The sequence below is a fragment of the Pundamilia nyererei genome, unplaced genomic scaffold (assembly GCF_000239375.1).
Source record: "Pundamilia nyererei isolate P.nyererei 1_Seehausen unplaced genomic scaffold, PunNye1.0 scaffold00039, whole genome shotgun sequence".
NCBI classification, from domain to species: Eukaryota; Metazoa; Chordata; class Actinopteri; order Cichliformes; family Cichlidae; genus Pundamilia; species Pundamilia nyererei.
The window spans coordinates 3,396,191-3,410,948 of NW_005187440.1; the positions used below are offsets into that span (position 1 = coordinate 3,396,191).

Genomic DNA, 14,758 nt, shown 5'->3' on the forward strand with positions numbered 1-14,758 from the left:
ATAAAACTATTTCATGCGATTTAAGATGGGACTACTTGGTGTTTAGTGATTGTATGATAATCCTTTGATTCTTTTAAAATATCTTTTTCATTACTTGCACCTCTTTTTGGCTTTGATGTAGGCGTATATCCTTAGTTTTACATGTCTTTGTACATTTTTGTGGAAGAGCAACACAACAACAGTTTCAATCAGCTTTCTTTCTCGTTCATTTTTACACACCAGATTGGTAAAATTTCTTGGTGAGATGTGATAATATTGACAGCTTTACAGTCTCAAACCTCAGCACATGCACTTTTTGGTGACCTCTCCATATACCAAAGGTGCAATGTGTAAAAAGTTAGGAAGTGGTACTTGGGGCCCTGCACACATGAGAGGGTTTGACAGTGATATCAGTACATTTTCTGCTTGCTAATAATTTATTATTTTTTTTACTTGAGAGGAATGTTATGTGAGCATTGTCATCTGGATGCATTTAGACTGCATGTGCTTGGAGCTGGTAGCCAGATGGCTTTAACTGAGGGACAGTGAAATCTCCAGGGTCTGCAGGAGTGAAAGCCCTCCTTCTGATTTGCCATCCCAGATAAAGGCACATCTGGCCAGTTTTAACATATCTGTTTCTGTTAGGTAGGACATGGAGACTTGAGGTTTTTTTGTTCATTTTGAGTTTGAGAGTAAATTACAAACAACAGAAGAAGTAATTTTTTGGTTTGGTTTAAAATCAACAAGTATATACAACATACCTGAGTGATAATGTCAGGATTCTTCAGAATACTGAGTGGTAGTTGTGCCTAATTAAGAGCGTGGGATACTGCAACAGTGCCTGGCACCCTATCAAGCTCCGTGAGAGTCACAGACAAACGGTTATTTACTTAAAAGAAGCTTATTTTCACATTATGCAATCATAGTCTAATGGGATTTTCGTGAGGTCATTAAGTCTTCTTCCCTGTGTCATCCGATTACACCACCAAAATGCTAATGTCTGTCAAAGAACAATAATCACTGTTCTGCAAGATCGAGGGGATTGCTTGGTTTGATTCGTGATAGACCTACCTCTCTAAATCCAGCCTGTTCTCATTTACTGGGGGATTTAACTGATGTTTGCTCAAAGTTCCTGGCTTGTCACAAATATGGATAAATTATTCTGTGGTCTTGATTCCTTGAAATATGGACACTTGTGAAGATGCCCTTGGTGATGCATTTAAATGTACAGGATAGGCATAATTTTTCATTGTGCAGGGTTATCCAAGTGGTTTTTTGGTACCTTAAAGGCAAAGTGAATAGCGTACAAAGCTCCTAGAAGTGACATAAACAGCAGTCTCATGATTGACAAACTCGTGCTTTAGTCTTGTGGCAGTTCTTCAACCTACAAACGCAGGCTTGCTATATAAAAGAGAACTGTTACGTCTCAGCCTTCATCACTGCCGCGCAGGCACTAATGCTAAGGGAGACCTTCACTGTTTCACTGCAAACCCAGCTGCAAGTGTCAGGAAAAAATATATAAATTGGAATCACACAGGACGAGTACTTGCTAAAACTACAGTTCCTGTTGTACATGTTTCATATAAATGCCAGGTCTTTATCATCTAATAATGCCATGCTTATGGTACGTTTATGAACATTTTTAGTTAAATGTTTTATTAATGTTGTGCATTAAAATCCAATCAATGTAATTTTCTGCAACAGATTACTACATTTATTTATTTATTTATTTAAAAATTGTACCCATCATCACACAGGTCTGCACTAACGGGTCCTTTCAAGCTTTAGCATGACCCCTCGCAGCGCGGTTTCATCACAGTTTCTGGCCTTTACCCTTTGTCTAAGCAGATTTCTGACATGCATGCTCTAATGCCTGTCATCAGCTTTTGCTTGCTGTCCTCAGGAATTTCGCTGCATACCAGCACTTTTCGAAAGCTACATTTTACAGATGTATTGGCTGTGACTGCACACAGGTTTCTCAGTTGAGGAAGTATAATAGACTCGTGGTTCATATGAGTGTTTCCAGATGTGATGGCAGTGCGGGTCAGCGGTGGGCGCACAAACGGGAATTGTGACGTCTTGACAGGAAATCATCCTTTGTCAAACAAGCATGACACATGTCAATAGGTGCCTTTAGTTTTCCCAATAAACAACTTTGATTAAAGTATCAAACATTTATTTAACGTTTCCAAAATGCATTGAGAAAGGATGCATTGATGGCTGGCTGGGATAAGAATACCTCATCATTGTGTGAGCTGCTTTTCTTCTAGGATCATGGATGAAGCACATTTCTTAGTGTTAAGGATAGCTGGGATTTAGTGAGAGGTAGTGTGTTGATTAGCCTCATTAAGCAGCATAGAAGTCTTTGCTGGCACTTCCTGTGATTGGGATTTATACATCCATGTCATGTTTTCCAAACGGTGTCCCTTTGCCTTGTCTTTCTTTTTAGATAATACCTGCATGTCCTCATGCTTAACAGTAAAGCTCTGAAAGCCCCTGTTTTGTGTTCAGATTGGCCTAACAGTTTGCCATTGTTTTGTCATTTCTTTCAGCATCAACAATAAACTGCAGCAGCCAGAAGCAGCATCTGGGGTTCTGGAATATGCCATGAAACATTTTGGTGAGCTGGTGAGTACTTTTTCCATTTTCCAACCAGAAAAAAAAGAAAAAAGAAGGAAAAACGTGTCCCAGGTTTTCTTTCGGATTGACACTTGGACAACTGTTGTTGTTGCAAACCCTGTAAAAATGTTATCCAATCTGTTAAATTTGGCTCAGTTCACAACTTAATTCAGTTTAATTAGGTAAAAAAAAATTGCATTTCCTGGTTTAGAGAGATGTGAGCATTTGGTCCAAGTAAAATAGCTCATAGTATGTAGGTGTAGCATGGTGTTAAAGTTACATTACACATTTAAAAATATGATTCCGATAATAAGAGATGTAAACCCATGCCATGATTTGCTATAAACTCCACTGCTTTCTTTACATCTGGTAAGTCTAAAAAATTCTTGGATAATCAATTAGACCATACTGGCCAGTATTCACATACACTCGGACCCTTTTATTTCTTCAAGCAGTTTTGGACTGAATATGTCTTTAGTGAGTTACATTGTATTAGGAATTCTGTCTGCACGTCTTCCTTTCCTTATTTTAATGTGGGGGTGATGGTTGTTTGAGGCAGATATCCCCAGAACACCATGATCCTAATGTGCTGGATATGGAAAAGCCATCTGCTATACTTATCAGGGGTTTACAGCAAGAGACAGAATTATGGACTCATTTGTCTAATTAAGATGAGGTTTGAATGTTCTTAAATTTTTACTTGCTTTGTCTGTCTGCTGTACATGACTCTTGGGCCCACTGGGCCCTTTTTATGATGCAAAATAATGTCATTTTTCATCTAAACAAAAAAGGAGCAATATTTCTCTCTTAATGACGAGCTTTTCCTGTGTGGGATGAGTCATTATAAAAGTTAAATGAACTGCTTTGTATTCTTTTGTTTTCACTCTACCATTGTAGAAAAATATTGGTTTTGTTTTTCAGATTTTTTTCTGTTCACATAGAGCACCACACCTCCTAAATGTTACTAGAAACTCGGTTGTTTCATGTTCTCCGTACATGGACCCGATCCATATTTGAAAATAAATGAAATAACTGTCAGAGTGGACATGCTTTGGATATGATTACACTGATTTTCCACACAAGTTACATAACAGGAAAAGAGCATTTGGTTATTTGGATCGGTCTCCCTCCCTTTTACCAAAGTTACGTCATTAACTAACTGTGGTTTTTCCTTTTTCCTCGAATGAATGTGCCAGACAGGCACTTGAGGCACATTGACAATAAGTTGAGTAGACTGGTGTTATTCTGTTTTTATTTTGGATTTATTTATTTATTTATTTATTGGAGGGATATGATTTACTGATTCATTTATACTAATTGCAACAGTTGTGAACATGGATAGAGTCTGAAACTGTCTCCAAAATAACCAAAAATTTATAATAAGCCTTTTTCCCCTATTAGAGTAATTTGACATTAGTTTCTTGGCATCGGCTGTCCCCAAAATCATATTTCCTTTGAGGTCATTGGATATTTGCAGCATCATAAATCATAAATGGGAATGAGTATCTCCACACCAAGAGAAAACAATAGAAACTTTAATAATTAATTGCGCTAAAACTTGGACATGAAGACAAGACTGATTAAATTCGATCTATATATAAGTATTGCCATTGCTCAGTCATTAATGCAATATTTTTGTTTAAGCCCTCAAACCAAAGCGTAGAGTCTGGGCTTTAAGCCTATATTCATACAACTGTCACTTCAATGTATATTGGTATAAATTTAAAATTACAATGGCAGCCGGTATAGCTCAGTGGGTTAAGCAGGTGAACCATAGGCTAATGCAGAGGTTAGGGATAGACTCTGACTTGAGATCATTGAGTGCGTTTCCTCTCACTGCGCTTTCTCCCAGCTTCTCTGTCTTCTCTCCTGTAAAAATTCACACCTGATTTTATAATCTGAGTTTTATAACTAATCAACACACTACCACTCACTAGATACCAGCCCTCCCTGATTTGTATATAAAATGACTTTTCTTTGCCTTAGACAGCAGATTTTCTGTTTCTCTGTGAAAACTTGGTAAAGACTCAGTGAGAAGAGTTTCACTCTGGACCTTTGTTAATGTGCTGACCATGTGGAAAGCTTTACCATGGGAGAATGCAATGTTTTCCTGATTAGTATACACTTCAGGAACCCTCACAGTAAAGTGTGTGCTTAATCATTCGTGCATGGCTCTCTAAAGAAGTCCTGGAAGTCATTGGTAGATGTAACAGGTCCAGGATTGCTTGTTGAAGTAGAAAATGTCAGCCATACAGCACAGTAAGGTACTGTAGATGGAAAAAGGATTGCTCTTCCAAAACTCTTTATTACATTGTCCAATGGTCACGAAAAAACCCACATAATCCCAAAACATTATGATACAGTGTTATAGTTTGATATGTCTTCTGTAATCGCTATCCTACTGTATTTTTTCATCTTTTAGGAAATCCAAGCCACCTGGTATGAGAAGCTACATGAGTGGGAAGATGCCCTGGTAGCATATGACAAGAAGATCGACATGAACAAAGAGGATCCAGAGCTCATCCTGGGGCGAATGCGCTGCTTAGAGGCTCTGGGAGAATGGTATGTTATTAATCTTACCTAGTATGAGTTCAGTAGGGCTAAATAAGAATAAGTCGACAGTGATAATATGTTCTTTGTTCGTTGTTTTTTTTTGTTGTTGTTGTTTTTTTGTTTTATCTTGGGTCACATACATACATAGGAAGCCATATTCCTAATGAGACCTGACATTAGGGCTCTCATTTGATACCTCTGAGTTGACGAAAGACATTTTACGAGAAAACACATGAACAGTCACCCAGGACAAGCCAGAGGTGCTGCTACACCATTGAAGCAAAGCCTCAGTGCCATAATAGCCACCCACTTTGATAGAGCATACTTAGGGGAAAAAAATCAAAAGATGGATAGAAATATGTTGATCATCACAGAGCTCAAAAAGCAAAGCAGATGTTAATTAGCTTATATAACCTGCTGTCATTATGGTGCACACTATGATTCTTTCCACAAGAGAATGATTCAGCTGAAATAGAGCTTTGTGTTTGTGTGTGGCAGGGTAGGGCTTAGAGATGATATAACAGTTGACCAATGTTAGGTTTTGCTACACAATGACATTGTGAAGGTCTCAGTACGAATCAAAAAGTGATTTAAGATTGCGCAGTTGATGCTTTTGACAGTCTTATTAGAGAGTTGGACACCTTTTAAGCAAATGTTTAGTCTAGAAAGTTTGAAGGAAGGAGCCTTTAGAATTAGGAAAGTCTTGCTGCCATAATTCTGCAGTAATGAGTCCTTCTGTGTTCTGTAGACATTAGTCAGTTTTGCGAAAGTCTGTTATTTCAGGATGACTGAATGCAACACGAGCAAATAATAATAGTCATTTTAGCATGTTTTTTCTCTGCTTTAAGGTGGCTTTCATTGTTAATTGGAACTTAAAGCTATATAAGGCACTGAATGTGATCCTCTTGGGGAGGTCTGCCTGTCTAATAAAGCCAGTTATCAAATTTTAGGCATACTTTTCATGTGCACATTTTCATTTCATTTGGTTTTCACCTTTAAAAGTATTTTACAGTGCCAAAATATACTTCTATTTGTCTGCTGTAGACACATGTGCTAGTTTACTTGAGGTTGTACCTGTTGCCTTCATTGTTATGTGATATCCAGGCAGATGGAAAACAACTTCATTTCACTGACCCCCATCCAGCCCCGTCTCTCTCATTTTCTCTGCCTATCCTTCCTCTCTTTCTCATCTAAGCTTCTTCCAACACCCTGCCATTAAAGCACCTGCAGTTGGTTTGACTGGACATTTCTTTGATTGTTGTTAATGCAGAATCAGTCTTGGTTGGATGCACCTGACCCCAACAGGAACCTCCATCTGTTTGGTGGGATACTCGCTGTTATCAGATTGTTATGGAACAGTACACTGATGATGTTCATCTGTAAGAACAAATGAATGTATAAATAATTGCAGATGTCACAGAAACATTATCTTTTGTCAGTTTCCTTTTCATTTTGTCCAGGTGTGCTTGGCAGGAAAGTCATTTTGTGTGAAATGTCATTAGAATGAGAAGATCCTTTTGATATGTGGCGAGGAAAGACCAGTATAATATTACAATACTTTAAAAGTACCAGTTAAAACAGTTTCTCGTAGGTAATTTAAATGTTTTTGAATCTCAAACCTGTTAAGATAAGACAAATATGAAAAAACCCATTAAAGACTAAACAATATACAGTATGGAAAATACAGGCTGTGACTACAGTGGACACTTGTCACTGTTTTTAACACTGAGCTTCATCTAAGTTTGTACGTTGTAATTTCTGTCTTATCTGCCGCTGGCTGATTGACCAGCAGCAGCACAAGGAAGAGTACCCACAGACCAGTTGTACCACACTGCTCCCTTTGACAACAGATACTGTCTAAAGGTAGATAAGCAGTCAGAAGCAATCACGCTACCACTTTTGGACCATAATTTCCCCATTAGACACCTCTGATATGCAAGTCAGTATCTGTTCAATAGAAAAAAACATTCCCGTGCATCATCTTACTTTGACTTTTGTAGTTCAGTGTCATCTTGACGTCTATTTAATGTTCCAGTATTCAGTTCTATTTGTTACCTGATTAACAAGACATGTTAAGTTCAGTTTTTTCCCTCAATGCTGTACATACTGTGGGGTTGATCTCACTCCAGTACTTTAAATTTTTTTGCTTTAATTGGAATGTTTCCGTTTCTTTTCTTTTTTTGGTTGTTGTTGTTCACCGTTCTCGTGTTTTTTTTCTTTCTCTTTTCTTTCACTGCTGTGATCACCTACTTCCCCACTCACCTACAAACAACACCCTCTATTTCTGCATATTCACACACCACGCAAACACATGCGCTCAACAGCAGCACATTTACAACAGCCTCACAGCGCACACAGACTTATAGGACACACACGCAAGCCACGCTTGTTCATATTAGTGAATATACACACACATAGTCAGACTTATGGAGCCTCTCACCACACATTTTTTCTCTCTTTCTATTTACAAACAAGTGATGTTTCCACATTCTCTTCACCCATCTAAACGAAACACCCAGCGTACATCATTAGACATACACACACAATTATGGGCACACTAAGGTTTGTCACATGGAATGTAAATGGAGCTGGCACCAGAAAAAAAAGGTTAAAGATATTTAACCAGCTTAAAAAACTACAGGCAGATGTTGTTTTATTACAAGAAACTCACAGGCCTGTCACAGGTTTAAACGAACTTAAAACACCTGGTTTCCTAACGTGTTTGCAGCCGGTTATAATTCTAGACAAAGAGGAGTAGCAATTTTAATACATAAAAATGTTAATTTTACAGTACTCAATGCAGTTATAGATCCAGAGGGTAGATTCCTTATTATTAAATTATCAATATTTAACAAAAAGCTATGTATTGTAAGTGTATATGGTCCAAATGTGGATGAACCCTCATTCTTCCACGGATTTGTTAGTGCACTCTCTGAAAAACCTTGATTGCACACTTATTCTTGGCAGCGACCTCAACCTTGGACTAAATGAAGAAATGGATAGGCTCAACACAACAGGAACTCAGCGCAATTGGCAGTCCACAAATATAATCAAACAGTATATGAGCGACTATGGCCTTTGCGATGCATGGCGCTCCCTTCACCCCAACAGTAAGGAATAGTCTTTCTTCTCACATGTCCATCACTCCTACTCTCGTCTGGATTATTTCCTAGTCAGCTGCTAACTGCTGAGTGACATCTCAGACACTGAGATGCCCACCCTTCAATTTTAAATCCATGTAGACAATTGAGGGTTCTCGGGAGGGGCCGTGCTAACACCTGCTGCTCTCTGGCAGCAGCACCATGCTCTCCCGTGTTTTAAATGCACCTTAGAATAACACGGGTCTTCACACACCCCTGTTCACTGCTGGCCATCGGGGCTGGCACTGCATCGCCCTCTGGCTTCTGCTCCGTGGCTACTGGCTCTCCTCAGCTCTTCCCAGGAGGGTGGCACGGATGCCCCTCCGGTGGTCCTCCTTGGGCTCTCGCACTTTGGGGCCTCTGGATGTCTGGAGCCTGGATCTCCTCCATGCCTGCTTCATGCCCTGGGGAACAGTGCTATGGCTCTCTACACCCTCTAGGAGACCATTACATGGGGAAACCTTTTGAATACAAGCGTGCTGATCCACAGAGGTGTGCACACGGGTGTTCACTGTTCATAGACATAAACTACACCTTTATTGGCTGCTATTTCCAAGCACATTGTGCGCTGTCGGTCCTGCTTTCTTGTCGGTCTTTCTTTCTCCCTTTCCTATCCTCAGTCATGTCTGTCCCGTCTGTAACAACTGAAAATAAAATAAAATAAATAATAACAACAAAGGTCGAACAAATGGACCAATACGGCAAGGCCGTGATGATCCATTGGGTATCCTTGTTGGTCTTCAGACAACAATTCTGACGGCTAAAGAACCAAATGGGACAGGCAAAAAAAAAAAAAAAAATACATTTGTTTGTTTTGTTAATGTTTTCCAGGGGCCAGTTGCACCAGCAGTGTTGTGAAGAATGGACACTTGTCAGTGAAGAAACGCAGGCCAAGATGGCGCGCATGGCTGCTGCTGCTGCCTGGGGTCTAGGTAATCGCTCAAATACTTAATATGAGACTGCAAATAATTATTCAAAATAGTCATTGGGGTGAAAATGTGGATATATATGTATATTTAGCAGTCAGGGTACAGAAAATACCATCGCTGGGCACTTAAGCCACTGTCTGCCTGACTCAGTGAAACAATGCAACAGTGAAAACAGTACCAGCTCTTGCCAAGTCTTACTCGCATAACCAGATGGGAATAGTATCCAGTCATAACATTGACATATCGTAATGTGCAATGGTGGAGAAAAGCAGGGAACACACTGCTAAAGCAACCCCAGAGATTTCTGGTCTGTTGCTTTGACTTTCCTAACTAAGTGGTAAAACCAGATGTGACACCCAACTGGCAGGCTTGTCTTTCTGAAGATGATGTTGAAAAACATAATGTCGAGGTTGTCGTTATTTACGCTGTGGTGGAGCGTTGATCAAAGTAGCTGTGACTGCACACTAAGTAATATGTAGATACCACATTTAAATATTTACTCATTATGACAAAGTTCTTGCGTAACTCCTGTCTTTGTTCTTTTTTTTGTGGCATTATTGTTGTCCAGGGCACTGGGACAGCATGGAAGAGTACACGTGTATGATCCCTAGAGACACGCACGATGGGGCTTTTTATAGAGCAGTGCTAGCCCTTCATCAGGACCTCTTCTCATTGGCCCAACAGGTGGGTTAAGTCATCATTCACAAATGGGCCCAGCTCATACAAATACACTAAAGTGTGTATTTTTAGATACGCTCTCATAAAGACATGCTTCACTTGAAATTACCCCGTCTTATGTTGTCTGGAATTTTCCATAGTCTTTATAGCAAAGCATGAGATGTTCAAATCACCAAAAACCAAACATTGTAAAGAAACATAAAATAGTTTTACAGCTCCAAAAGGGATCAAATTCCTCCCATCAGCTGCGGCTGTTCATTAAAACTAGTAAAATACACCAGGTCTGGGTATTTTCTTTTCTTTTATGATGTGGTACCTCCTTGGTGTGGAAATGTTATGTAACTCCCCAAATTGGAAATCATTACGGCATTTATCCTCAAACAAATAAAGAGCCTATTAGTCCTCCTGTCTGCATGTCGACAAGGTCTGGTGGAGGTCAGGTGGGTTGTGTTTTCCTCATCTGATCACGTTTGAGGATTGTAGATGAGTTCATGGTCCCTGGAGATGCATTTGTTCAAACTGGATGGAGGAACGTCTTACGCACACATGCCTCACCTGCTTCTTCAGCTACCCTCGACTCATCCTCCATGTCCCCTTCTCACCATCAAAAGCCCTGGAGACTTGCTTCCTCTGACCTGTCTCTACCTTCACAGCCCTCCCACACCACACACAATTTAGAGATTGGGTCCAGGTGTGGCCCACAGGATTCTTCAGAATAAGGGAAGTTTCGACTTTTTGCTGACAAGAAGCCACTCACAATGGGGTGGCTGTAGCTCAGGTGGCAGAGCAGGTCAGCTACTAATCAGGAGGTCGGTGGTTCGATCCCAGGCTGCCTCCTGGCTGCATGCCAAATATCCTTGGGCAAGATACTACCCATGTTTGCCTACTGGTGGTGGTCAGAGGGCCCGGTGGCGCCAGTGTCCGGCAGCCTCGCCTCTGTCAGTGTTCCCCAGGGCAGCTGTGGCTTCAACGTAGCTTGCCATTGCCAGTGTGTGAATGTGTGTGTGAATGGGTGAATGACTGAATGTAGTGTAAAGCGTTTTGGGGTCCTTAGAGCGCTATACAAATGCAGGGCATTTACCATTTACCAATGAAAGAGGAGGAATGAGAAGCAGATGCAGAGAGGGAGAAAGCTCGAACATCGACATGAGATCAGTATAGTTTTCCGGATGCCGTTGGTAATCCTCGCACTTGAGAAGCTGGCTGACGCTTTCTTTCCTCTATACCCCCAACAACCAGACATGTGCTCCGTGAGACTTGGACGGCATCTGTGTGAATGGTTTCAGGTTGCTTTGCTTTATAAAGCCCACTGTTTGGTCTGTTGAACTGATGATGTGTAGACACTAGTCATGCTCCTTGCACAAGATTTATGATACGTCTGCTCTCTGAATGCGTTTGATTTGTACATTTTCTTGTGGGTTTTGCAAGTCACATTCCTCTTTTTGACATCTCAGTCACAACTGGGCTTTGTTTCAAGGCCTAGTTATGTTTTTTGTTTGTTTTTTCTTCTGCAGTGGCTGATTTGGGCCTAAACAGTCATACACAGGCTGTTATACTACACTGCAATCATAAGCTAATATCACTGAACTTAAACTGTAAATGCAACCTTGTCGTAAAAGAACAGAATCCTTGGGTGATGGTTGGTTGTACTGCCAGGAACCAGACACTGCATTTATCAGGAGTCGTCTGGACTGCACATTTTCAATGAGGCCCCAGCGTGGTAATTCAGGAGTAAACAGGACCATAACAGAGTGAAGACTATAAAGAAGCAGCTTCATTGTCACCTCATCCCCACCACCATCTTGTTGTGCGTGCCTGAGGAGTTGTTTTGGCATGCAGTTGCTCCTTTCCCTCCCCACAAAAAATAATTGGTGGGAGTTGGTCTGAAACAGCTGTGTGTCCTGGTCTTAGACGCTTCCTCAGTAATCCTCTCATTTTACCTTCCCTCTAATAACAGTTCCCAAAAACATTGACTGTACAAGCTCAAAAATCAGCAGACTTGCAGCTAGAATACGTGTGTCCTTGTTTGTCCCTTTAGCTACTCTGGATCGGGTCTTTGTCTCAGTTACGGTATTTCTGCCCCTCGGGGTACGCATTCACCGGTAATGGAATGTTTGCAGCATCCTTGAATTTGGAGAAGTCTCACAGGGAAAGTTGGAGACTTGCTGAGTGTGTGATACACTCCAAAACTCCAAATGTAGTGGAGGAGGGAGGAGAGTGAATGGAAAAGAAAAGGTTTTTGTATTCTGTTCATAGCAAGAACCTTGACTAAGAGCTTCCATTGTGAGTTCTTTGTCAGCCTGCATTTCCCCTCTCTGTTTCTGTAATTGTGTAAAAATTGATGTTATTTTTAAGACACATTTGACAGCTTTAAGCGTGGTTACATAACTTTTGTACTGTTGCTCTCAACAGTTCATTTACTTGTCCTTATAAAATGTTTGGCACTCAGCAGTGCATCAGATCATTTTCCTATACAAGCAGGCATTCTAGTCCTAATTGCATTAATGTGTCACTGTTGGCAGCTCTTAAGTAAGAAAGGTTTGAACAGGAGGCTGTAGCATAACTTTGTGCTTTTATACCAAGTGTTTTTATTTCCTAGTGTTACCCAAACCTAGCCAGTCCTGACGCAGGGAGTTTTTAGGAGAGTGTGACATTGTGCTATGGTACATTCAGGGGCCAAGCTTGAGGAAATTCCCTCTGCAACCAGTAGTACCAGTGGTTTATTTAGAGAGAATTCAAGGCCCGTTTGCTAACTAATAGTTGGAGCATTCAGGAAAGTTTTTTTGAAAACGATGGGGGGGATGTAGCATATTTACATTTATGTGTGGTGATAAACTATGGATGTTTTAAATGTAACACTATACTTCTTTTGTGCTTTTAATGCAGTGCATTGACAAAGCAAGAGACCTCCTGGATGCCGAGCTCACTGCCATGGCGGGAGAGAGCTACAGTCGAGCCTACGGGGTAAATGTTACCATCTTTTTCATAGCATTCATATGCAGTGAGCTTGTGTAACAGCTATAAAATTGAATTTTCATTTGACTTCCAAGTTTCAAACCCTAAATGTCATGCCACAGCTGTGTCTGTTTCATTGTGTATCTAAATGGTATTATCCAAACATATCAACAGCTGAAACTAGAAAACAGCTGTTAATATGAAATCTGATCATAGTAGATTTTGATCCATAGTGCAGCAGTAAACATGGTAGAGATATGGAAAAAAAAAAAAACAACTATTGATATCGGTATAACTAATGTTTACTGAAGCTGCACAGTTGGGTCCAGTGGGTTAATGAATGCATTTGTTTGCAATTTCTGATCATTTTAAAAGCTGTTATGATCTTTTAATGATTCACAGAAGCTCCATCTTAACAATGTAACTGCTATAATCAACTGTTATACTCAGTATCTGTGTAAGTAATCTGAGTATGTTTTTTTCTTTCTCAGGCCATGGTGTCTTGCCAGATGTTGTCAGAACTAGAGGAGGTAATCCAGTATAAGCTGGTGCCAGAGAGAAGGGAAATCATCAGGGAAACATGGTGGGAGAGGCTTCAGGTAATAGCACACGATATGTGGACACAAACAATATTATTTTATGATGTTTATTTAATAAATATGATACTGTAGCGCAGTGCCTACTCTGTAGTATTCCAGTTCCAAATGCCCAGTGAATGCACCACATCACCCATCCATTCACATGTCACCCCCAGCCTGTGGAAGTTGACGTAAACTGTCTGCCTTCTACTTTTTAATTGACGTAGTCGCGCCCTGGGTCAACACACCTGAAATCAATGATTAGTTCATTACCAGCCTCTGGAGATCTTCAAGACATGTTGAGGAGGTAATTTAGCCATTTGAATCAGCTGTGTTGCATCAAGGACACATCTAAAACATGTAAGACACAGGCACTCGAGGCCTGTGTTGCCTACCCGTGCCCTAAAGGAACAATTCACAGATATAAGTCGTAAATTTTTTTTAAGAGTAAATTAACCTCTTCAAACATGTGCACAGACTAATAAAGAAAAGTAGATTAATTTTGATCATATAGTGACTTTGCGTACCATTAGTGTCATGAAAAAAAAATGAAAAGGGTGGCTCGTTTGATGTAATCCACACTGTAAACCAACTGTAAACTCCTCATTTGACTGATTATATCATTATTAATTGTGAATTTCAGTGTTGTATATGTTGTTAAATGAAATACAAGGATGTTTGGAACAACCTTGACTCCACAAGCGGTTGGGAAATATTTACAGCCTGCCAAGTCTTTGGTATTTGAGACGAATGTCATCCAGTGTAAAATAATGAAGTTCAAGTACATATTTTCCATTTTGCGTGACATCTTAATTAACTGTGTTTCGCCCTTTTATGTGCACGCTGAGGGGAGGGATATTAAGTCAGAGAGAAAGACTGTTAAAATTTTGATCTGTGATGCACCATTCCTGACACTTTAAATCATATCAGTCTAGTTGTTCTAATGCAGCATTAATTATATGGCTTAAGATCAGCCCTTTTTGGAGTTCCTGCTTCTCTTCTCCTGCTCAGATGTTACGGACACTGCTCTGGAAAATTTTCGGAATTGAAATGCAAAAACCTGTGTCATCCTTCACCTTTACCACATGCCAGGAACCGTGTACTCATCTGAAGACACTGTGTCCCTGCCCAGATTTTTTTAGTATGTTGTTTTTTTTAAGGTTTTTTTGGACAGTCTGACGTGGAAATGCCAGCGCGCTTAATGCAATTGGATCACTTTCCTCCCACTCCAGAAGGTCACAGTAATGTCCCGAGATACAACAAAGGACACTGGCTTTGATTGAACAAAAACAAAAACCGAAATACGTGGAGTGTATGAACAATATGG

The 14,758-nt window shown here is 40.2% G+C and overlaps 1 protein-coding gene across 2 annotated transcripts in view; it reads left to right on the top strand.

Annotated features, from left to right (window-relative positions):
* The window catches only part of mtor (mechanistic target of rapamycin kinase), a 77,557-nt gene that overhangs the window by 39,539 nt on the left and 23,260 nt on the right, over positions 1–14,758 (top strand). For both annotated transcript variants that reach the window (XM_005730810.1, XM_005730811.1), the window contains 6 exons: positions 2,532–2,607; positions 5,021–5,160; positions 9,123–9,223; positions 9,789–9,904; positions 12,785–12,862; positions 13,345–13,452. In XM_005730810.1, coding sequence (XP_005730867.1) covers positions 2,532–2,607; positions 5,021–5,160; positions 9,123–9,223; positions 9,789–9,904; positions 12,785–12,862; positions 13,345–13,452 — 619 coding nt within the window. The remainder of the gene's footprint in view (positions 1–2,531; positions 2,608–5,020; positions 5,161–9,122; positions 9,224–9,788; positions 9,905–12,784; positions 12,863–13,344; positions 13,453–14,758) is intronic.